This window comes from Theropithecus gelada, chromosome 14 (genome assembly GCF_003255815.1).
Source record: "Theropithecus gelada isolate Dixy chromosome 14, Tgel_1.0, whole genome shotgun sequence".
NCBI lineage: Eukaryota > Metazoa > Chordata > Mammalia > Primates > Cercopithecidae > Theropithecus > Theropithecus gelada.
In genome coordinates, this window is record NC_037682.1 from 47,153,880 (window position 1) to 47,179,070 (window position 25,191).

At 40.0% G+C, this 25,191-nt stretch overlaps 1 protein-coding gene across 4 annotated transcripts in view; it reads left to right on the top strand.

Annotated features, from left to right (window-relative positions):
- The window catches only part of HPS5 (HPS5, biogenesis of lysosomal organelles complex 2 subunit 2), a 45,895-nt gene extending 22,181 nt beyond the window's left edge, over positions 1-23,714 (top strand). For all 4 annotated transcript variants that reach the window (XM_025355489.1, XM_025355487.1, XM_025355488.1 and 1 more), the window contains 15 exons: positions 591-679; positions 2,507-2,685; positions 3,775-3,933; positions 4,491-4,677; positions 5,350-5,473; positions 6,312-6,461; positions 8,555-8,632; positions 9,505-10,082; positions 14,199-14,319; positions 14,523-14,678; positions 15,487-15,606; positions 16,769-16,882; positions 18,313-18,419; positions 20,162-20,432; positions 22,446-23,714. In XM_025355489.1, the coding sequence (XP_025211274.1) occupies positions 591-679; positions 2,507-2,685; positions 3,775-3,933; positions 4,491-4,677; positions 5,350-5,473; positions 6,312-6,461; positions 8,555-8,632; positions 9,505-10,082; positions 14,199-14,319; positions 14,523-14,678; positions 15,487-15,606; positions 16,769-16,882; positions 18,313-18,419; positions 20,162-20,432; positions 22,446-22,506 (2,494 nt within the window). In that variant the 3' untranslated portion in view covers positions 22,507-23,714. The remainder of the gene's footprint in view (positions 1-590; positions 680-2,506; positions 2,686-3,774; positions 3,934-4,490; positions 4,678-5,349; positions 5,474-6,311; positions 6,462-8,554; positions 8,633-9,504; positions 10,083-14,198; positions 14,320-14,522; positions 14,679-15,486; positions 15,607-16,768; positions 16,883-18,312; positions 18,420-20,161; positions 20,433-22,445) is intronic.
- The last annotated feature ends 1,477 nt before the right edge of the window (positions 23,715-25,191 follow it).

Consider the following 25,191-nt stretch of genomic DNA (forward strand, 5'->3'; position numbering starts at 1 on the left):
CCCTCCCCTCCCCTCCCCTCCCTCCCCTCCCCTCCTTCCCCTCCCCTCCTCTTTCTTGACAGAGTCTTGCCCTATCACCCAAGCTGGAGTGCAGTGGCACAATCTTGGCTCACTGCAACCTGCACCTCCTGGTTTCAAGTGATTCTCCTGCCTCAGCCTCCCAAGTAGCTGGGATTACAGGCACATGCCACCACGCCTGGCTAATTTTTGTATTTTTAGTAGAGACAGGGTTTTACCATGTTGGCCAGGCTAGTCTCAAACTCCTGACCTCAAGTGATCCACCCACTTTGGCCTCCCAAAATGCTGGGACTACAGGTGAGAGCCACTGCACCCAGCTGACCCTTTTCTTTTTCTGGAAAATATCTAGTATATATGTCTGAATTTTCCCAATTTGGTATCATTTTACGCTATTTATTAGTGGACTGTTGTTACAGAAAGGAGTTGTTAGGACTCAATTAGATGGATCACTCTTGTGTTTTCTTTCTACAGTCTGATTTTACTTTAATAGCTAATGCAAGGATCTGAATTCAGGGAATTATAAACTTTTGTGTCCTAGCACACTCGAATTCTCTTGACTTATTCTCTTGCAGTGAGCATTGTGTGCTGACTTGGACAGAAAGAGGAATTTATATTTTCATTCCTCAGAATGTTCAAGTTCTTCTTTGGAGTGAAGTCAAAGGTAATTATATTTTTCTTTAAGTAATTTTTAATCTCATGCTTATGAAAATTAGATTATTGTAGGAGCATTCTCTTGTAATTTAAGAAGTAGAAAAATAGGATTTTTTTTTTTTTTGAGACAAAGTCTTGCTCTGTCACCCAGGCTGGAGCGCACTGGTGCAATCTTGGCTCACGGCAACCTCCGCCTCCTGGGTTCAAGTGATTCTCCTGCCTCAACCTCCTGTATAGCTGGGATTACAGGCATGTACCACCACACCTGGCTAATTTTTCTACTTTTAGTAGAGAAGGAGTTTCGCCATGTTGGCCAGGCTGGTCTCGAACCCCTGACCTCAGGTGATCTGCCGGCCTCGGCCTCCTAAAGTTCTGGGATTACAAGCGTGTATGATTATAGGTGTGAGCTACTGCGTCCAGTCACGTTTCTTTTAAAGATTGACCGTAGATGTTTCCCATTGTAAGGTACTTCCTAAACATGCATTTGTGAATTTGTATTCAGCTATTTATTTTTTCATGAGTAATTTTATTTATTTTTTAATTGACACATAATAATTGTACATATTTATGGGGTACATAGTGATGTTTCGATACATGCAGTGTATAGTGTACGCTGATCAGGTCAGAGTGGTTAGCATATCTATCATCTTAGACATTTATTAGCTCTTTGTGTTGGGAACATTCATTATTCTTCTAGCTCTTTGAAAACATACATTGTTATTAACTATAGTCATCCTACAATGCTATGGAACAGTAGAACTTATTCCTTCTATCTAGCTGTGATTTTGTATCCTTTAACAAGTCTTTTCCCTGTCTCCTCCTTCCTCTTATGCTTGCAGAATCTCGTCACCTCTGTTCTGCTTTTCTTCTTCTGTGAGATCACATGTTTTCTAGCTTCTGCATATAAATGAGAACATGTAGTCTTTAACTTTCTGTTCCTGGCTTATTTCACTTAACATGGTGTCCTCCAGTTTTCATGAGTAATTTTAAGTGTAATTTTCATTAGTAACTGCTGAAAAGGAACAAACAGGTTATTTGTCCCTCTATTGCGCTGAGTCTTTGTCCCTGCCAGAAGTCTTGCTTTGGCTCCCATTTTGTATCTTTATAGTTTGGCGTTCAAACTGTTCTTGTGAGAGCAACAGCCATCATATGTGACTGAGATAGAAAATCAGTCTCTATATTCTTTGGGTTAAAACCAGAAGTGGGGGAAATCTAGCTTTTTTACCATTGCTGCTCAGTAGAGAGTATATGTTGACTTTTTGGTTCTTTTTCTACTTTTGTAAAAACCAAAAAAGGAGAGAGAGAAAGAAATCATTACTTACTGGTCTCATCAACAGTGATTTTCTTGTGGCTTAAATTTCTTAAGTATGTCCCTTGAAAACTAGTCGTTTAAGTCCTTTCAGGATACTCTGCCGAGACAGATACTTTCTTGAAGGCAGATATTTTCTCATTAACTGTATATTGATTTACATACTGTGTTAAAATCCATTCATTGAGGACCAGGTTGTAACGCTCAGGGACCTTATAGTGTGGCCTCTAATGTAGATTATCCTCTTTTAATGTCCCAATTCCTTTTCACAGAAAGCAGCATTTTAAAACATAAGACTTCAGGTCAGAGAGAGAGAGTTCTTTCTTCACATCTTTTATTCTTGATCTTTTTAGAATAGTTTCTAAAATACGATTTCTTCATTGAACTGCAAGTACAAAAATAGAGATGAAATTCAGTCAAGCCAAACCCTACATAAGAAATGAATTTATTAGAATAATTTCAACCCTTTTAAAATTGTAAGGGATATTTGGTTAATGTTTTGTATGTTCACACCTGTGGTTTTTGTAGATATTCAGGATGTGGCTGTCTGTAAGAATGAATTGTTCTGCTTGCACCTAAATGGGAAGGTCTCACATCTCTCCCTGATATCCGTGGAGCGCTGTGTGGAACGCCTGCTAAGAAGAGGCTTATGGAACCTGGCTGCTCGCACCTGCTGTCTTTTCCAAAATTCTGTCATTGCCAGCAGAGTGAGTCAGAGCTTACCTAGACATCTTTGCCATGGATTGGTGAAACTATCCTAGCTTGCAAGATTGTGTTACAAAGTTGCTTGACTTTATTAGCCCTGTCTGTATGACCTACAGATACAGCAATACATGCCCAGGGAAAGCATGATAGTTATATCTAGGGGTGGATAGAGGGTAAGAAATAGGGTACAATTTTCATTTAAAATATCAGATTTACATACAAATTTATTTGTTTCAGAACTTGTTTTTAAGGGGGATAATTGTGTATATGGTAAATTTTAATTAAATTATTATTATTATTATTTTGAGACAGAGTCTTGCTGTGTCACCCAGGCTGGAGTGCAGTGGCGCAATCTCAGCTCACTGCAACCTCTGCCTCCTGGGTTCAAGCGAGTCGCATGTCTCAGTCTCCTGAGTAGCTGCGACTGCAGGCACTCGCCACCACACCTAGCTGATTTTTTTTGTATTTTTAGTAGAGACGGGGTTTTACCATGTTGGCCAGGCTGGTCTCGAACTCCTGACGTCAAGTGATCCGCCTACCTTGGCCTCCCAAAGTGCGGAATTACAGGTGTCAGCCACCGCACATGGCCTTAAATTCTTAATTCCTAAGAAAATTCTCATTAAATTTTTCTCTAGCTTGCTAAGCCTTTTTAAAGCACCATTGAAGTTTTATGTTCTGTATTAGACCTCTTTCTTTCTTTCTTTTTTCTTTTTTTTTTTTTTTGAGATGCAGTCTCGCTCTTGTCCCTCAGGCTGGAGTGGAGTGCAATGGGTCGACCTCAGCTCAGTGCAATGTCCGCCTCCCAGGTTCAAGCGATTCTCCTGCCTCAGCCTCCCGAGTAGCTGGGATTATAGGCGCCTGCCACCACGCCCAGCTAATTTTTGTATTTTTAGTAGAGACGGGGTTTCACCATGTTGGCCAGGCTGGTCTCTAATTCCTGACCTCAGGGGATCCACCCACCTTGGCCTCCCAAAGTGCTGGGATTACAGGCATGAGCCACCACGCCCGACCTAGACCTCTTTCAATATATCGGCCATTTGAATATAGATTTACCTACAAATAGCTATTCCATTGCAATATTCTTTTATTAGGCAAGAAAAACTTTGACTGCAGATAAATTGGAGCATTTGAAATCTCAGCTGGACCATGGCACCTACAATGATCTAATTTCTCAACTAGAAGAATTGATCTTAAAATTTGAACCTTTGGATTCAGCTTGTAGCAGTAGAAGAAGCTCAATTTCATCACATGTAAGTATTCTCACCTTTAAAGGATTTTTCCACCTTTGGTTGTTCTTATTTACCTCTAGGATCTCCAAATTTGTTGTCCTTTCCATTTAGATTTTTTGGTGGGAAGGGGTGAACTTTTGTTTAGCTACCGGCCCAGCTCTGTGAAGCCTCCATTTAGGTGTGTCTTGGAGCCACATTTTGTTTTGTCATTGTTTATTATTTTCTGTTCCCTGATGTACTCATATAGCTCCCAGCATAAGTTACGTTGCTCTAATATGTGATTTCAGGTGCTTTATGCTAATTTGAGTCTGAATGCAGCTCCGGATTATCTCATTTAATCCCCATTCTCACTACCACGCTTTATGAAGACAAGCTGGTGAAATATGGCAGCTGATGCCACTGGCACACGGAGTGACCCAGCTGCCAGGCGCCTAAGCCTTGCTCATCAGTTTCTTCTAATAAGCCATAATGGTTGTTATTAACTTTCCACTTGAGTGTTGATATTTCTTTGCAGAAGTTATATTAATGTTATAAAGGAAATTTTTACTTTTTTTTTTTGGAATTCTTTTAATTTTTAGGAAAGTTTCAGCATCTTGGACTCTGGTATTTATCGTATCATTAGTAGTAGAAGAGGCAGTCAGTCAGATGAAGACTCTTGCTCCCTTCACAGCCAAACCCTCTCGGAAGATGAGAGATTTAAAGAATTCACCTCACAGCAGGAAGAGGACCTGCCAGATCAGTGCTGTGGCTCACACGGAAATGAAGGTGATGAATATGTCTGTTGTTGGTTCCTGATGTGAAGCCATTATTTTCCACAAGCTCTTGTTACCAGGATTATCTTGTGCACAGAAGTTCTCTGAAGTGTTAATAATTTTTAACATGTTGATAGAACTTTCCATCCAGATCCACAGATATGCTGCCTATTAGAAGAGTTGGTTTATGTTTAGTATTTTTTCCCCTCATGTTTGGACTAACATTAGGGCCTATTTTTGATCATGCATCAAAATGCTGGAAAAGTTATGAAAGAAAAGTCATTAACCAAAAGAGTGGGAAGATTTTATCCTGACTAACCAAATTATTTTTCATCAGGAATGAAAAATTACTGCAGTTTTGGGGGTCATTGCCTGCCTTTTTCGATGTGCGAGTATTCCTATGGCTGAACTATTGAGAAGAGAATAGTAGAGACCCTAAACTCCCTTTTTGACTTATGGGGACTCAGGGTTAGTAGGCAAATGAAGGTACCTGCCTCTGTTTTATGTGGACCATCCCGTGCATTTTGTAAACCTGTGTTTCGCTCATTTGTTTCTGGGTCAATTGTGATTTTGGTATTGAATCCTTCATTTCTTTCGGTTTATTCATTTCAGAATTTTTTTGAAGATTAAAACAACTCCCACATGATTAGATTTTGTTTCTTTTTTTCCTGATTCCATTCATTAGACAATGTTTCTCATGCTCCAGTGATGTTTGAGACAGATAAGAATGAAACTTTTCTCCCCTTCGGCATTCCATTACCATTTCGTTCTCCATCTCCTCTTGTGTCTCTTCAGGCTGTCAAAGAAAGGTAAACCAATTAGTCTTGTCATTTAATTCCATTTCTGATCTTACTTCAGTTGTCACATTAGAGAGAGAATGGAAAATGAGAAAAAAGAAGTCTCTTGTTTTCCGTATAACTTGTCATATGAAGCTATTAACTCTCATTTACCTTGGGGAATCTAGTTTCCCTCTGTTTTAGTAGCTGGTATTTGAGTTGTTACAGGTGTAGGTGTCCACACCCTCAAGAGATCAAAAATCAAAAAATCTCTGATGGGAATAGTTTCCATGTATCATTAGTCTTTAGTTGATCCTTTCTAATGGTCAGTTTGGGCTCAGACTTGGAGTCTTTTCAGAATTCTTTCTAGCTACTCCATGGAACCAGGGTTGACATTTGAGTTTGAGAGAGGACTTTGTGCAGCTACTTAGCTGTGTATCTGAGTCTTACTGGGTACAAGTTTTGCTTAAGAAGGCTATATTGTGACTAGTTAACAGCTGAGTTACATGAAGCAATTCTTTGTTGTTCTGTGACCAGAATGGGGCTGATGATCACATGGTTTTGCCCAAGTTGATAGAAATATTACAGATACAGCTGGAGTTAAAGACCTTTTCTTTAGCCCTGAAATACTGGTTTCTTAGAGCAATTTAGTAAATAATGGGAATCATTATATTGTAAGTTTTATATGGGGCTTATGTGAAATACTATTATTTGAACAGAGAAGTTGCTATAAACAGTCTTTACTAAGTCCAAGTTGCCTCCCTAGGACTAATAGAAACACAGAAAAGTCAAGAATGAAAACCTGAGTTTTCATTCTTGGCAGTAATAAGTTTTTATTCATGTTAATGATTTTTTGGTATTTGACTTCTAGTGTTTCTAGCTTTGTGCGTAAAACTACTGAGAAGATTGGCACCCTTCACACAAGCCCTGATCTGAAAGCGAGACCAGAGCTCAGGGGTGATGAGCAATCATGTGAAGAGGATGGGAGTTCAGATACCTGCCCAAAGGATGAAGACACCGAGTAAGCTCTTAGACATCAGTCTCTATACATTATAGGGAATCCAGCTGTCAGTTTTACGAAAGCCATAGACCAACCTTGTGCAGCCTGTGGCCCTTGGGCCTCATGTGTTCCAGGACCGCTTTGAATGCAGCCCAACACAAATTTGTAAAGTTTCTGAAAACATGAGTTTTTTTGTGTTTTTTTTTTTTAATAGCTCATCAGCTATTGTTAGTGTATTTTGTGTGTGGCCCCAGACAATTCTTCCCGTGTGGCGCAGGGAAGCCAAAAATTGGACACCTGTGCCATAGGCTGTGTCCTTTTCAAGAAGGCACGTGTATGTCTGCATTCATTGAAGATTGTTTGTGTAGCTTATAAAAATTGTGAAGTTCCACAAAGTGTTGAAAAATCACATCACCCTGAAGCAGATCTATGGAGCCAAGTTTTAATTTAGTACCTCTTCCATCTTTCCCCTGCGTAACTCCCCTCCTTCCCCCATAATCTCTTCAAACTTCTGGGATCTCACAGGAGTATTATATTAAGAGTAGGATGACCAAGGATCTAGACCTTGTCCTGGCTCTGCTTATGACTAGTATGTGACTTTGGGAATGTCACTGATGCTCTCTGGCCTGCAAGATCCAAATGTGCTATTATTTGATGAGTCGAGGACTCATCAAGCAATAGCAAAAGGACCACCTTTTATATTCATCTCATTGTCTCATGTAACGTAATACTTTATTCTCTAATAAACAGAATATTAGATTGAGATAATGAAAAAGAAAAGAAGGGATTCTTTAGGCAATGAAGACACTGTTGATCAAACAGTTGGCATTGATGTCCTGTCAGGTACTTTCCCATGATATGCTGGTGGCCTGGTCCTTGTGTAGCAGAGTTGTAGCAGAGCCCTTGATCGGGCATAGTGTGGAGTATCTTGTCTTTCTGGCTTCTGCCTTACAGTTTAGGGAATCTGGGTATTAAAGGCAAGCAAATTCAGCACTTACCCAGGAATTAAGAGAGAAACCCATGGGACCAGTGTTTGGACACCAGTGGTATTGGGGTTTAGAAACCCATGGACAGCCAGATGAAATAAAAGATTTGTAATCCTCAGAAGAACTTAGTGAATCCATGTGTTTATAGAAAAAAAGTACAGATTTTTTGACATGACATTTAATGCAGCCTTCTATCTGACCGTAGCTACCTTCCAGCCACATTTTCTAAGTGCTGTAAATTTCACTCCTGTCAGAGAACTAAGTGTGTACTCTGATACCTTACTACCTTTCTTCATGCTATGTCTTCTATCCAGAGTATTCTCCCACCGTTTTTTGTAACACAAATAATACCTCCTTAGGAATCTGTCGCTTTCCCTACTCAGAAAAATTATGTCTTCTTCTCTGCTTTCATATCACAATGCTCTTTAAAGAGCTGGTCTTTGGTATTCAACTTACTCTTCTTTTAAATTATACTTAGTTGTTTGCATGCCTTTCTTTCTAATGAGAGCTTACTGGAGCTTATCACCTTGAGGCCAAGGACCACCTTTTCTATTCATCTATTCGTCTGATGTAATAGGAGTATTAATACTTGCCATTTAGTAAGTGTAAGAAATATTTGTCTAAGGGCTGGGCGCGGTAGCTCATGCCTGTAATCCCAACACTTTGGGAGGCTGAGGCGGGCGGATCACGAGGTCAGGAGATCGAGACCATCCTGGCTAACGTGGCGAAACCCCATCTCTACTAAAAACACAAAAAGTTAACTGGGCACAGTGGCGGGTGCCTGTGGTCCCAGCTACTCAGGAGGCTGAGGCAGGAGAATGGTGTGAACCCGGGAGGCAGAGCTTGCAGTGAGCAGAGATCACGCCACTGCACTCCAGCCTGGGCGACAGAGCATGACTCCGTCTCAAAAAAAAAAAGAAAAAAAAAAAAAGAAATATTTGTCTAAGAAAGCTCTGAGGCTGAGGCAGGGAGAATTGCTTGAACCCAGGAGGCGGAAGTTGCAATGAGCTGAGATCACGTTACTGCACTCCAGCCTGGGCGACAGTGAGATCCTGTCTCAAAAAAAAAAACAACTCTGATCCCCTCTAACTCTTGTGAATGTTATTGTTATTGTTCACGTTTTCTTAGGGAGGAAAAAGAGGTAACTAGTCCACCACCAGAAGAAGACAGGCTCCAGGAGCTTAAAGTAGCAACAGCGGAAGCAATGTGAGTATAATGAGAAACCTTTATAGTGACTTCTCAAGGCAGTTTAGTAAATGAAGTGAATCATTATATCGTAACTTTTTTATGGGCCTTATGTGAAATATATAGTTGATTAGAGAAGTTGTTATAAATGGTCTTTCCTTTTATTAAGTCCAAGTTGCCTTCCTAGGATTAATAGGAAAAACCCAGGCACTGAAGTTTTCATTCTTGGCAGCAATAAGATTTTTTTCATGTTAATTTTTTGGTATTTGACTTTCAATATTCCTAGCTTTGTGTGTAAAACTTCTGAGATTAGCAGCCTTCACACAAGCCCAGAATGGGAATGACTTTCTGAGTCCATCAGTAGTAGTCCTGTGATAGTTTGGGCCAGAGGTAGCCTCATCTGGAATTGAAATTGAAGAATTAGGCTGGGCGTGGTGCCTCATGACTGTAATCCCAGCATTTTGGAAGGCTGAGGTGGGCAGATCGCTTGAGCTCAAAAGTTTGAGACCATCCAGGGCAACATGACGAAACCCCAAATACCAAAAGTAGCTTGGTGTAGTGGCATGTGCCTGTATTCCCAGCTACTCAGGAGGCTGAGGTGGGAAGATCACTTGAGCCTGCAGTGAGCTATATTTGTGCCACTGCACTCTGGCCTGGGTGACAAAACAAGACCCAATCTCCAAAAAACAAAAAAAAAAGGGGGGGGATTAGTAAACACTGCCAAGTTTATGTTTTCTGTTTTGTCATCTGTTGAGACAGTTTTTATTGAAAGAGTTGAAAAGTAACATTTATTCCAGATGAGTATGTTACATTGGTTAGGTTAATTTAGCTTGAATTAATTTGTTTTAAGAAAGACACATGAAACAAATTTCATACTTATCTGTCTTGTATAGGACCAAGCTACAGGACCCTCTGGTTTTATTTGAATCCGAGTCTCTGAGAATGGTTTTACAGGAGTGGCTTTCATATTTAGAAAAAACATTTGCCATGAAAGACTTTTCAGGCATTTCAGATACTGACAACTCGTCCATGAAATCGAACCAGGATGTACTATTAGTTAATGAATCAAAAAAGGGAATATTAGATGAAGATAATGAAGAAGAAAAAAGGGACTCTTTAGGCAATGAAGAAACTATTGATAAAACAGCATGTGAATGTGTAAGGAGTCCAAGGGAGTCTCTGGATGACCTGTTTCAAATATGTTCTCCATGCACCATTGCAAGTGGTCTTCAGAACGACCTGGCTGAATTGACAACATTGTGTTTGGAGTTGAATATATTGAATTCTAAGACCAAAAGCACCAGTGGACCTGCGGACCACACTTTGCAACAGTACTCTCCTGAAATTCTGGCTTGCCAATTCCTGAAGAAGTACTTTTTTCTCCTGGACTTGAAAAGAGCAAAAGAGAGTATCAAGCTTAGTTACAGGAATAGCCCTTCTGTTTGGGATACTTTTATTGAAGGATTGAAAGGTAATACTCAGATTGCCTTATCAAAGATAGAAATTTGTATAAAAAAGCAGTAGCAGTTTTGAATTTTGGGGTTTAAAAAAAAGATTTAAGTAGAAAATCACATCTGTTCTGGTCAGCCCTTCATTCTGTTTTCCATTCATTTTAACTTTTTTTTTTCCTCTTTTTTTGAGACGGAGTCTTGCTCAGTCGCCCAGGCTGGAGTGCAGTGGCGCGATCTCGGCTTACTGCAAGCTCCGCCTCCTGGGTTCACGCCATTCTCCTGCTGCAGCCTCCCGAGTAGCTGGGACTACAGGCACCTGCCACCATGCCCAGCTAATTTTTTTTGTAGTTTTAGTAGAGATGGGGTTTCACCACGTTAGCCAGGATGGTCTCGATCTCCTGACCTCGTGATCCGCCTGCCTTGGCCTCCCAAAGTGTTGGGATTACAGGCGTGAGCCACCATGCCTGGCCTCATTTTAACTTTTTTTTTTTTTTTTTTTTTTTTTTTTTTTTTTTTTTTTTTTTTTTTGAGACGGAGTTTCGCTCTGTCGCCCAGGCTGGAGTGCAGTGGCCGGATCTCAGCTCACTACAAGCTCCGCCTCCCGGGTTCACGCCATTCTCCTGCCTCAGCCTCCCGAGTAGCTGGGACTACAGGCGCCTGCCACCTCGCCCGGCTAGTTTTTTGTACTTTTTTAGTAGAGACGGGGTTTCACCATATTAACCAGGATGGTCTCGATCTCCTGACCTCGTGATCCGCCCGTCTCGGCCTCCCAAAGTGCTGGGATTACAGGCTTGAGCCACCGCGCCCGGCCCATTTTAACTTTTAATAGTTCTTTCAGACATTGGTTACATTTACAACTGGATTATAAGAAATTAGTTTTTAAATTTTTATTTATTTTACTTTTTTTGAGACAGTTTCAATCTGTTGCCCAGGCTAGAGTGCAGTGGCACCATCTTGGCTCACTGCAACCTCTGCCTCCTGGGTTTAAGAGATTCTCTTGCCTTAGCTTCCCAAGTAGCTGGGACCACAGGCGCGCACCACCATGCCCGGCTAATTTTTGTATTTTAGTAGAGACGGGGTTTTGCCATGTTGACCAGGCTGGTCTCAAACACCTGACCTCAAGTGATCCACCTGCCTTGGCCTCCCGAAGTGTTGAGATCACAGGCATGAAACACTGTGCCTGGCCCTATTTTTTATTTTTAGAGACAGGGTCTCACTCTGTGGCCAGGCTGGAATGCAGTGGTGTGATCATGGCTCACTGCAGCCTTGACCCCTTCAGTTCAAACAATCCTCCTGCCTCAGTTTTATGAGTCGTGGGATTATAGGTGTGTGCCACTGTACCCGCTGATTTCTTCATTTTTTTATAGAGATGGGGTCTTACTGTGTTGCCCAGGTTGGTCTTGAAATCCTGACCTCAAAGCAGTCTTCCCACCTTGGCCTCCCAAAATGCTGGGATTATAGGTGTGAGGCACCATGCCTGGCCCTAGAAATTAGTTTTATTTCTCTCATAATGACATTCAGAAAATGGTAGAGCAGTGCTGGGGAAGTTGAGGTTAAAGTAAAATGTTTGTAAATGCAGATATATTAAAAGAAGAAAATCTCTCATGTAACTTACTAATACAGAAATACTATATGGGGTACTTATTGTGTGGCAGATATTATGGTAAACACTTTTCAGCATTGTCTCATTCATCCTTACAATAATCTTTGGAGTAGATGGTGTTATTTCATTTTATAGGTAAGCAATCTGAGGCAGAGAGAGATCTTAGGTGGCTAAACTGCTGTAATAAATATCTCATAATGTAGTAACTCAGACTTATATAAAAGTATGTTTCTTGCTTATGTAACAGTCCAAGACAGGTATTCCAGGTCAGTGGGTAGCTGTCTTCCAGGTGGTAATTCAGCATTCCAGCATTCCAAGTTCCTTCCATTATTTTCACCTCCAGCTTCCCTTAAGGGTTGCGGTTGTGTTTGGGTTGCTATGTCTGGGGAAAGCATGTAGAACGTGGTGTCTTACAGGCCTGGCCTGGTAGTGGCTTACATCTCTTCTGTATACATTTCCATTGGAGAAAATTCCGTCATATGGCCCCAACTAATTGTAAAGTAAACTGGGAAATGCAATCTGTCCAGGAGGAAAAGAATGAATATAGGTGAAGAACTTGCTTACATGTCTGCCTCAGAAACTTTGGTGCACAGCCAGCAGTATCTACCTTGGCTGAAGGTCACACTATGTGTCATCCTGACATATAATAGAAACCAGCTCTCATACTCTAAAAACTATATGCATTGCCCTTTCTGCAGCCATAGTTCCATGTTTTTGAAGAAGTGAATTTTCTTAATTCCAAATTCTGCTTGAATAACAGATGCCATATTTCTAATAATTAATTTAGACTTTAAGCAAACTTTTCATTCATTACCAAAAGTGAATAGAGAAACGTTTTTATGTCAACTTACTTAAAGATATTTTAACTTTCTAGAAATACGGATCTATAGTTACAGATCTGCTTTAATTCAAATACAGCAGTTAAAAGCATAATAATTTTTTTTTTTCTGAGTTGAGGTAGATTGTCTTTTGTGCAAAATAAGAAACAAGTTATTTCTCCTCACAATTGTGTGACATTATTTCTCATTGTAAATTTACTGTATCTGTCTCTATTATGTGATCATACCCAGTCACAGAAGAGCAGAAAAGAGTCTCCATCAGCCAGAGTGATAGTTGTTACTACCAGTGCTGGCTAGAGGAAGCATGGTGGGCAATTTGAGTGATGTGGCTGCTTACTTGAGTTTAAGTGAGTATGTCTGGTTTAGCTCGCACGCAGTCATAAGGCTTCCCCAAACCTCTGAATGGCATCCTCCTCTGAATTCCTTTAGAGTACTTATTGCCTGACACAGTCAAATGGGAAACGAGACTAGGAAAAAAATGACTTATTAAAAAAACATGTATCAGAATTTGAATGTTGGCTCTTAGAACCTGGTGAGTAGCCCTCACCCTTCTAATGATGTTATAATTATGAGAAACAGCTTTTGGAACTGTTATTTGGGATTTGCCTTCAGAGCCAGTTGAAAACTACTTGCCCAGCCTAGGCAACATAGCAAGACCCTGTCTCTACACACACAAAGACACACGCACCAGCCTATGTAATGTAGCAAGACCCTATCTACACACACATACACATAAACACACACACACACCAGACATTGCAAGACACTGTCTCTGCACACACACACACACACACACACACGCACACACCCAGGCATTGCATCTAGGCAACGTAGCAAGACCCTGTCTCTCCACACATGCATGTGCGCATTTGTGCACACACCAGCATTGCAGCTAGGCAATGTAGGAAGACCCTGTCGCTGCACACACACACACACACACACACACACACACACACACACGGCCAGGAGTTCAAGGTTGCAGTGATCACTACCGCACTCCAGCCTGGGCAACAGAATGAGACTCTGTTTCTAAAAAACTAAAAAAAGAAAACTACTTGGAAAAAAACCTACTTTACTTTAGATTCAGACTTTTTTTTTTTTTTTTTTTTAACCACAGTAGTTTCAGATCATCACTCACTTTCACAGACTTGATTTTAAATGACTTTTGGCTATTCCAAAAAGTCAAATATTTTGTTCTTCAGAGAATGAATATTTGCTATACTGATATCTTTAAAAATAGGTCAAATATTTTAAAATTAATTTCACTGAATTTAATTCTAAAAGATGGAGTAGGAATACTAGTTCTAGAAAAAACTGAGCAACTTGGCATTGATGGTAGCTAGTTATATTGCTTTGTGATGTGTGTAGATATGGACGGTCACTATATATAGCCCTAGACACTCATCATTTTAAAAGTAATAGTCACTGATGTATTAATTATATGTTCCTTTGTCTTATTTAAAACCTTTAATATGCTTTGCCTCCCAATTTGATTTTAAGGTTCTTAAAAGTAGAGATTGCATCTCTTGTTCTTTTATTTGTTTCTCCTACAATGCTTAACAAACATTGGGCCTTGAACGTAATAGGTCCACACAGTAGGTAAGTGACTGATGATTTCTGAATGAGCATGTTCATAAATTGAATATTTCCATCTAAGAGATAAAGTTTGGAAAAGGGTATGCTTTATATTTCAGAAATGGCAAGTTCCAATCCTGTGTATATGGAGTTGGAAGAAGGAGATCTACCAACAAGGTTAAAGTTACTAGATGACAAGGTTCCTTTTGATAGTCCGTTGTTAGTTGTTTATGCTACCCGGTAAGTTGTCCTATATATTGTTTTTATGAACTAAAGCACATGCTTTTTTGGTGTGTATTTTAGTCTCTAACGTGTTACTCATTTGCATATGAGGCAGCTTCTGTTAGTATATTTATTTTCATTTGTAGTAAGTAACCTAAATGTAACCAAGTTATAGCATTTCCCTGAAATTAGAGACTAAAGTGTTTTGTTTTTAAATGCAGGTTGTATGAGAAGTTTGGGGAATCTGCTCTTCGATCCTTAATCAAGTTCTATCCATCCATTTTGCCCTCGGATATCATACAACTTTGTCATCATCATCCTGCTGAGTTTTTGGCCTATTTAGACAGTCTGGTGAAATCAAGGCCTGAAGATCAGCGGTGAGAAGGAGAAGATATTTGCAGACTCTCCTTTCTTTTGATAGGGCATTGTTTCTATTTTATAAGCAGGTGTCACATTGTTGCTGTTAATTACCAAGGGGTTGAGGCACCTACTATGGAAGAGGAGGATTTGGGCAGCCTTGTAACATTCTGCCACATGTCACAGCACACATCACAAATGTGCATGTACCACACTTCTTCCCTCTCAGAGATTCTCAGATCAGTGCAAAATGAATCCCTTGATTCAGGGCCTGGACTAAGAAGATAAGCTTCTTATTGTCTTTGCAGTGAGTAGATTCACTGCTACCTTTTTATTGACATAGATCTCAGTTCCAGCTCTTCTTTTTTTAGGCTGATGTCTGATTTTCTATCTCCCCATGGTTGTAACACTCGTGACCTGTGCCCCTGGCTTATTAGACTAGCAGCTTCCTCCTTTCTTCTTTTGATTGGTTCACATTTGCCACAATGTTGCCCAAGCTGGATGCAGTGGCTATTCATGGGTGTGATCGTAGCATCCTACAGCCTCAAACTTACGGCCTCAGTGATCTTCCTACCTTGGCCACACTAGTTTTTATTTGTCTCTTTCTTTCTCTCCTTTTTTTTTTTTTTCTTTTTTGGCCCTTTGACATTTTCCTTGTTATCTTGGAGCTTAGTCGCCAGCATTTCTAGACATTTTGTAGCAGAAGAGTCTTCGAGTTATTTCTTCTACTGTATTCGTCTCTTAATCAGGTTTTCTTCACACTCCCCACATTTTATGTTTCCTTTCTTAGTGTGAAGATTGGTGACTTTTTCCCCAACTTTCTCTTAGGTCATCTTTTCTTGAGTCCCTTCTGCAACCAGAGTCTTTAAGGTTGGATTGGCTGCTTTTGGCAGTGTCCCTTGATGCTCCACCAAGCACCAGCACAATGGATGATGAAGGTTATCCCAGGTACAGAAGAAGTCCTCTTTCTTTCTTTCTTTTTTTTTTGAGACAGGATCTCACTCTGTCACCTAGGCTGGAATGTGGTGCTAAGATCATGGCTTCCTGCAGCCTTGATCTCCTAGGCTCAGGTGATTCAACCCTCTCACCTTAGCTTCCTGAGTAGCTGGGAATACAGGAGCACACCACTCTGCCCGGCTAATTTTTTGTACAGATGAAATTTCGCCATATGGCCCAGGCCGATCTCGATCTCCTGGGCTCAAGCGATCTACCTGCCTTGGCCTCCCAAAGTACTGGGATTACAGGCGTGAGCCACTGCACCTGGCTAGGAGTCTTATTTCTAAGGATTAAGCTCCAGTGTTCCTTTGGAATGGAACTGGTTTATTCACATATGGCATTCTGGGCTCACTTTAGGAATAGCTATGGAAGAGACTGACCCAAGTCATGGTAGTAATGAGATGAAGAGTATTTCTTAGTGGTTCTGAAATTATTTGGGGTCACCCTGTAAGAATCTGATGATTCCTTTTAGAAAAATGCAGTCTTGCAAAATTGTGCACAACTGACCCCCTGCAGGTTTTTCATGGTCCTACATTAAGAGACCTTGATGATAGCCTGTGAGAGGGTAAAACTGGGTTGGGGGGTTAGAGAGATAGGTATGTAAGTGTTTTCTTCCTAAACATTTGTCAAGGAATTTCTAGATATAACCTGACCTGATTTAGGACTTTAAAAATAAAATAAAATTCAGGCAAGCTACACACGGCTACTTGTGTCAGAACTGTTCCTTGTGTTTTCCCCCAGGAGAAACTTCTTAAAAGACCCCCAAATGCCAGTCTTACATTCCTAGCAAAAAGTCTAGAAGGATATGCAGTGGTTATCTGTGAGTGATGGAATGATAGAATTAAAAGAAGAAAAAATAATTTATTTCTTTTGATTACCTAAAGTATCAAAAAAGAATTTCTTTTGCTTTTGATTACCTGAAGTATCTAATCTTTAAAAATAAACAGGTTATAGGAAAAATATGTGTTTTTAATTTTTCAAAAGCCAAATAGCAATGTTTTTAAAATGTAGTAATAGAATGCAGTTAAACTCTATTCTTACCTATTAGGTGATTAGTAAGCATTTTCTAGAGTTTATTTCCTATCTGATTTACTGATTCTTTTTCATTTCATAGGCCTCATTCACACTTACTTTCCTGGGGTTACAGTCAGCTGATCCTTCATCTAATTAAGCTTCCTGCAGATTTTATAACGAAAGAGAAAATGACAGACATCTGCAGGTCTTGTGGGTAAGTGAGAATTTTCTTAGAAACTGAAGTTAAGATTAGAAACATTTCAGTTAACAACCTTATAGTTAAGGGTCTGAATTAATACACATTATTATTTGGGGAGTCTCTTTGCTATTTAAAAGCACCTTTTTGTTTTAAGTGATAGTAAATTAAATGTGTTTTTTCTGTTTAAATTTCGTGCTTTTTTTTTTTTGTATAGCCTTTTGCTAATTCCCCTCCACTCCCTCTGCTTAGTTGCCAGCCCCAGTTCTCAGGCATGTAGATAGTATTTCATTAAGCACCAGATTGTGTGATACCAATTATAATTGATACAGGCTTTTATAATTAATATAGTAAGAGAGAGATCAAAATGGGCTCAATAGAATCGCTGGTGAAGGACTCAGGGAGGAGGTGAGATTTTGAAGATAAAACCTCAAACCTGGGTAGGATTTGTATTTATAAAGGAGCCAGGAGAGGGTGAGTTAGGTGAGAGAGAGCAAGGGCGTGGAAAACTGACATTGCTTATTATCCACATCACACTTCAGTCAGTTATTTATTGCCTGGTGATGCTGCCTTATGGCTCCACCTGGATTATAAACTTTTGGAGATAGCGACTTGTGTCTTTCTTTTCCCTCATAATGTCTATATCTAATTTGTGTAGTGGTAGGCACTTGATACATATTTGTTCATTGATAATAAGGGCTGAGTCTGGCCAGGTGGTGGGTGACAAGATAATGCAGGACCTTGAAAGCTGGCAGAAGTATTTGGTTATCAGTAGAGACCCTTTTAGACTAAACTTTTTGGTGCAAAAATTGCATAATGAAAGTAGAGCTTTCTAGAGATCATTTCTGATGTCATACATGAGAAGGCTAGAGACAGAAGGCCAGCTAGGAAGGTGTTGGAGTAATTCAGATATGAGTGGATTGGTGATTAGTGGGGCAGCAAAAGGAACACATCCAGTGGGCATTTCAAAGGAAAATGTGGTGGGACATGCTGATACTGGATATAGCAAATGAAGGAGGGGGAAGAGTCAAGGAAGACTTCCAAGGTTTGAATGTTTGGAGAAGAAACATGCTAGGTTTGTGTTGAATTTTAAAGTTTATAAAGTGAATGAATTTTAAATGCCTTGTAATTGGAGCTTGGCCTCAAATGTCAGCATTTGTTGCTAGTTTTTTTGTTTTTTTTCCATAGATCAGGGTCATCTAATATAACTTTCTATCATAGTGGAGATATTCTACTGAACTGTCCAATGGTGGCCACTAGCCACGTGTAGCCATTGACTACTTGAAAAGTGAATATGTTAACTGAAGAGCTGACCTTCAGATATTATTTACTTTTAATTAATTTAAATTGAAATAGCCACATGTGACTGTGTCTACTGTTTTGAACAGCACAGCTCCAGATAAATTTATGGTCTTTTATTCCTTTCTTCAACTTTGGTCTCTTTAAAGTTTCTGGCCTGGATATCTAACTCTCTGTTTGGAGCTGGAGAGAAGAAGAGAGGCCTTCACCAATATTGTGTATCTGAATGATATGAGCCTGATGGAAGGGGACAATGGTATGTCAATCCTAACTGGTTACTCTTGGTTGTCAATTTTTAGAAGTTACTCCAGACTTCTCAACAAAAAAAATTTGGTGAACCTTTCAATGATCATAATTTAATATATAATTTTACTTGTCACATTTGTGGAGTTTTTTGTGTTTGTTTTTTGTTTTTTACCTATAGCCCTTGATATGTTACGAAATCACAATTAAGAATAAACTACAGGCAACTTTTCTATTTCATGAGTGCCTACTATGTGTTAGGCACTATACTATGTGCTTTCCATATGTTGTTTTAAATGAGATAAACTCTGGGGATAGTTACTATTATTTCCACTTTCCAGATAACTGAGGTACAGAAGGGACAGTTAATTGGCCCAAAATCACACAGCTACTAACAGTAAATGCTGGAGCTGGGGTTCAGACCAAGGACTTCCTCCAAAATGTATGCCTAGGCTTTTTGTTTTGTTTTGTTTTTAATTTCCCATTAATTAAAGATGATTCTGGCCAGACATGGTGGCTCACGCTTGTAATTCCAGCACTTTCAGAGGCCGAGGTGGGTGGATCTCCTGAGGTCAGGAGTTTGAGACAAGCCTGGCCAACATGGTGAAACCCCGTCTCTACTAAAAATACAAAAATTAACTGGGCATGGTGGCTTATGCTTGTGATCCCAGCTACTTGAGAGGCTGAGGAGGAGAATTGCTTGAACCTGGGAGACAGAGGTTGCAGTGAGCTGAGATCGCACCACTGCACTCCAGCCTGGGCAACAGAGTGCCCCCCCCAAAAAAAATGGTGATTAGTAGGGCAGCAAAAGGAGCACATCCAGTGGGCATTTCAAAGGAAAATGCGGTGGGACATGCTGATACTGGATATAGCAAATGAAGGAGGGGGAAGAGTCAAGGAAGACTTCCAAGATTTGAATATTTGGAGAAGAAACATGCTAGGTTTGTGTTGAATTTTAAAGTTGGTCTCAAAAAAAAAAAAAAAGGAAAAGAAAAATTCATTGAATTCATCAAGTTCTTTCCTGTGTCACATTGTCTTCCGTGTTTCCTTTATCAGAAGTGTAGGCCTCTTTATTTCTGATGGCCTCCACTCCAAGTTTTCACATTATGTGGGCCCCATGCATATGTCCTCTAAGCTTATCTGATCTTTTAGCTTTCTGCTTCAATGTCACTTCCTCATAGAGCCCTTATTAGCCATTCTCTCTGATGCTTCCTTGTTCTTTTTTTTCATAGTGCTTAGCATACTTTATAAGTATATATTTACTTATGTGTTTTAAGTTTTGTTTCCTATACTATACTGTAAGCTCCGCAAGAGTACAGGGATTGTGTCTCTTTTGTTCATCATTACATATCCAGTGCCTAGCATAGGACATGCCCTGGGTAATTACTGAGTGGTTGAAAGAATTCTGAAGCTGCCCGGGTGTGGTAGCTCATGCCTATAATCCCAGCACTTTGGGAGGCTGAGGTGGGAGGATTGCTTGAGCTCAGGAGTTCAAGACCAGCCTGGGCAACATGGTAGTGAGACCCTGTCTCTCTTTAAAAAAAAAAAAAAATCAAAGTTAATTTTGTGACTTCTCTTTCTCATGAACAATTTATACAACAAATTTTCAGAAAATAACTTGTGTTAGGGTGATGAGATTATGTTCTTGAATATTTTTATGTTTTGGCATTAAACATTTTCACAGTTTTGACCATCTCTTGTATCCAGTCAGTGTGCTAAGAGTGGTCAAACTGACATTTCCCTGTGTGTGTTTAGGTTGGATCCCAGAGACTGTGGAGGAATGGAAGCTTCTCCTTCATCTCATACAGAACAAGAGCACGAGGCCAGCCCCCCAGGAGTCACTAAATGGGAGCCTCAGTGATGGGCCTTCCCCCATCAACGTGGAGAATGTGGCACTTCTGTTAGCTAAGGCCATGGGCCCAGATCGGGCTTGGTCACTGCTACAGGAATGTGGTCTGGCCCTTGAGTTGTCAGAGAAGTTTAGCAGAACCTGCGATGTCCTGAGGATTGCCGAGAAAAGGCAGAGGTAATACCAGTTTGTCCTACCCTCTGCATGGTACTTGGAGAAGGTAGAATGCCAGACATTCAGAGGTAGATGTGGAGATCAGTTAGTCCCGACCCATCACTAACATGAGGAGACTGAGACTGAACTGGTAATTAAGGGAAGAGGCTAAAGTAATATTTCATTCACAGTCATGACCAAGATGCTGTTCAGATTAACCAGAATAATCTGATGTGTCCTTGATTCTTTAAAAATATTACTGGTACCAGGCTGGTTGTGGTGGCTCACGCCTGTAATCCCAGCGCTTTGTGAGGCTGTGGTGGGCGGATCACGAGGTCAAGAGATTGAGACCATCCTGGCCAACATGGTGAAACCCCATCTCTGCTAAAAAAAAAAAACAAAAAAAACAAAAAACAAAAATTAGCTGGGCGTGTTGGTGCATGTCTGTAGTCCCAGCTACTTGGGAGGCTGAGGCAGGAGAATTGCTTGAACTCGGGAGGTGGAGGTTGCAGTGAGCCGAGAATGTGCCACTGTACTCTAGCCTGGTGACAGAGCGAGATTCCATCTCAAAAAAAAAATTACTGGTACCTGGCTGGGTACAGTGGCTTATGCCTATAATCCCAGCACTTTGGGAGGCTGAGGCAGGTGGATAACCTGAGGTCAGGAGTTCGAGACCAGCCTGACCAACATAGTGAAACCCTGTCTCTATTAAAAAAAAAATTCAAAAAAATTAACTGGACGTGGTGGCGGACACCTGTAAATCCCAGCTACTCGGGAAGCTGGGGCAGGAGAATTGCTTAACTCAGCAGGCGGAGATTGCAGTGAGCCAAGATCATGCCATTGCACTCCTGCCTGGGCAAAGAGAATGAAACTCTGAAAAAAAAAAAAAATTACCAGGTACCTAATGTCTCAGTCTTTGTGTGTGTGTGTGTGTGTGTGTGTGTGGTATAATACACATAAAATTTATCATCTTAACAATTTAAAAATGTTCAGCTCAGTGGTATTAAGTATATTCACATTGTTTTGCATCCAGTCTCTAGAACTTTTTCATTTTGCAAAACTGAAATTCTACACCCATTAAACAGCAACTTACTTCCTCTACCTAGCCCCTGGCAACCACAGTTCTACTTTCTGTTTTTATTAATTTTACTATTCTAAATACCTCATCTCAGTGGAATTAATACATTTGTCCTTTTGTGACTGGCCTATTTCACTGAGTATATCATCCTAAAGGTTTATCCATGTTGTAGCATGTGTCAGAATTTCCTTTCTACTTAACGCTGAATAATATTCTGTTGGATATATATGCCACCTTTTGTTTATCCATTCATCTGTTGACAGACACTTGAATTGCTTCCGCTTCCTGGGTATTGTGAATAACACTACTATGAATATGAGTATACAAATATGTCTTCCAGATACTGCTTTCAGTTCTTTTGGGTATATACCTGAGAGTGGAATTCTGGAATCATATGATAATTCTATTTTTAATGTTTTGAGGAACCACCATACTGTTCTGTAGAGACCGCACTGTTTTACTTTCCTGCTGGCAGTGCACAAGGGTTCCAGTTTCTCCATGTGCTAGCCCTACACTTGTCATTTTCTGTTGTTGTTTTTTGTTAAATAGTAGCTATCCCAGTGGGTGTCAGGTACTACCTCATTGTGGTTTTGATTTGCATTTTTCTAGTGATTAGAGATGTTGAACATCTTTTCATATGCTTATTGACCATTTATATAATTGTCTTTGGAGAAATACTTATTCAAGTCCTTTGCCCATTTTGAATCGGGTTGGGTGTTTTTGTTGTTGTTGCTGTAAGAGTTCTCCGATATTCTGGACATTAATCCCTTGTCAGATATATGATTTGCAAATATTTTCTTCCATTCTGTAGGTTGCCTTTTCACTCTGTGGATTGTGTCTTTTGATGCACAGAGTCAGTCAACTTTTTGAATCCTCTGAAACTCTGTAGTTTTTAAGTTTTCTGTGAAGAATGAACAATGACAACTAAATTTGCTTGTTTCTTTTATTTGGGATTTCAGGGCCCTGATACAAAGCATGCTTGAAAAATGTGATCGGTTTCTCTGGTCCCAGCAGGCCTAGTGGGAGAAGATTCAGCAGGATGTTATGACATTTTGAGAAAAGCTAAATCATGTTCCTGAACCTTCTGAATGCATTTGTTATTGAAGTAAAGACACCACCCCCAAATCCTGCCATCTTATTGGAGCCACTTTTGTCAGTGTCTGTACCCTTGGCATTGGCATCTGTGACTCTTTATCCATGACCTCAGTGTTTCTTAACCAAAGTTGTACTCAGCATTTCTTAACCAAAGTTGAATTTTGAAAAGAGTCAGTCCTTGTTTGCTGGAATTAGAATGTTAATGTCCTAGTATTATTCCGAACTACAGTATCAATTGCTTGTTGCTAGTGGATTAGAGAGATTCTTTTCTTACTGTGGCTTCCATGTTGGGAGCAGAAGCTTTTCATCCTGGTCACATGAAGACAGATAGTATTATTGCCTGGAGTTGAATTATTTTTATATCTTGTCTGACACAGTATGGAAATTACTGAAATAAGACCTTGTATAATGGAATTAACAAACCCAAAATAAGTAGAACACTGAAGATTTGAATTTGATATTTAAGTAAAATGGGACTGGGTGCAGTGGCTCAGGCCTGTAATCCCAACCCTTTGGAAGGTAAAGATGGGAGGATCACTTGAGACCAGGAGTTCAAGACCAGCCTGGGCAACATAGTGAGAACTCATCTCTACAAAAAATAAAAAAATTAGCTGGGCATAGTACTTGCGGCCAGGAGGTCCAGGCTGCAATGAGATATGTTTGTGCCATTGCACTCCAGTCTGGGTGACAGAGAAAGACCCTGTCTGAAAAATAAATTAAATAAAATGTCTTCATATATAAATTAAGCTAATTTAAAATGTTTTTCCCTGTGTTTATTTAATATTTTCTAATCTGAACCTATATACAGCTGACTGATTCATTCTTAGAAATGTGTTATCTGTAATCTTTCCTAAACAGAGTAGCCCACAAGAATCATGCACTTTTAAAAATTATTTCTAAGAAGCCATAACAAAGCTGTGTACTAATAAAGACTGCAGCAAGCACTTGTATTATTTAAATTATGTAAGTAGATTGTCATTTGTCAGGCTCCTGTACATTTACATAGCATGTTATATTAATAATAAATGTAAAGTATGACTAAAGTTTTCATTTGAACAGAACGTAGACAGGAGGTTTATTGTGAGCATTTTTGCTGAAAGGTGTGGAGTAAGTAAAGCGTTGGATGCACTGAACAATTCAACTCTCTTTTTCATTTGTAACACAACCAGAGAATATGGACACAAATCACTGTTAAACTTACACATTACTCCTAGATATGATGTAACCATATGGATTAAAGAGATTGTCAGGGAAAGGATAATTCTTAGAATTCTGGGAAGTAGTCTATGGCCATACCACCCTGAACGCGCCCAATCTGGTCTGATCTCGGAAGCTAAGCAGGGTCGGGCCTGGTTAGTACTTGGATGGGAGAATTCTGGGAAGTATGGAAAACCTTCCCACTAGCATAATTTGCCTTTTGGCTCTATTGGATTATGTTGAAATGTGCGTCTATACTGAGATAAGGGTGAGAGCCCCTGTCCACGGTCAGCAAGGCCCAGAGGAAGTCCCATGGCAAGCAGACAGCGTGAACTGGCACAATTGTGCAATCATTTCCTCACAGACTTTCTCAAGGCACAGCAATTCTCATTTGATAAAGGGTATGGAGAGAAGTTTCTAGTATAACAAACAAAAACAAATCTTGTCACTTGAATTTGTTTTCCAAGGCAAACAAACAAAAATCACCTTCATGATATTTTGGGCTAGATGAAAAAAAAAAAACTTCAGTTAAACATTTAAACTTGCAGTCTATTTGGGTATTAGTTTTTAAATAGAACTTGTGTCTTTCTTTCACTTGCCTGAAAGTTCTAGGCAGATTGTGATTCATGGTTACCTCCCTTTCACTTTTGTTTCCAGATCTGACCACTGTTTTACAGGGCAGCATAGTGGCTGAGAGCTTGTGTTCTGAGGCTGACTGCCTTGGTTTGAATATCTGTGCTCTCTTTTGCTTTATGACCTTGGGAAGTTCCTTTGTTTCTCTAAGTTTTAGTGTTCTCATCTGTAAAATTGGGATGATAGTAGCTCTGATTCAGGGTATTTTGAGGATTAGATGAGATAATGAATAGCACAAAGAAAGAGTGAGGTGTTAGAGCTCCTCTTTAGTGAGAATTAAAGGAGATGGAAATATAGGGTACAGTGCCTGTGACATAGCATATAGGTAATAATGTTAACTCTTGTTAGAAAGGTTTGAGATGTCGTCGTTGGACCTGGTAGTTTTCAGACCCATAGACATTGGATTTACATGAGCCAGAGACAGTGGGAAGATGAAAATTGAAATTAATAATTTCCTTGCGTGTGTTAAATTTGTGACTCCCCTGGTCAAGGCTCAAAACCTTGTAGTAGTCATCCTTGCCTCTTCCTCCTCCTCTATGCTCACTTCTAATTACTAGGTACATCCTCTCAATTCTGCCTTGCTGGTGTTTTTTTCCATTAGTCACTTTTTTCCCATTGTCTCTTGCCACCAGCCCATGTTCTCATTACTTCTTGCCTAGACTATTGCCACAGTCTTTTTTTTTTTTTTTTTTGGAGATGGAGTTTCACTCTTGTTACCCAGGCTGGAGTGCAATGGCGTCATCTCGGCTCACAGCAACCTCCGCCTCCTGGGTTCAAGCG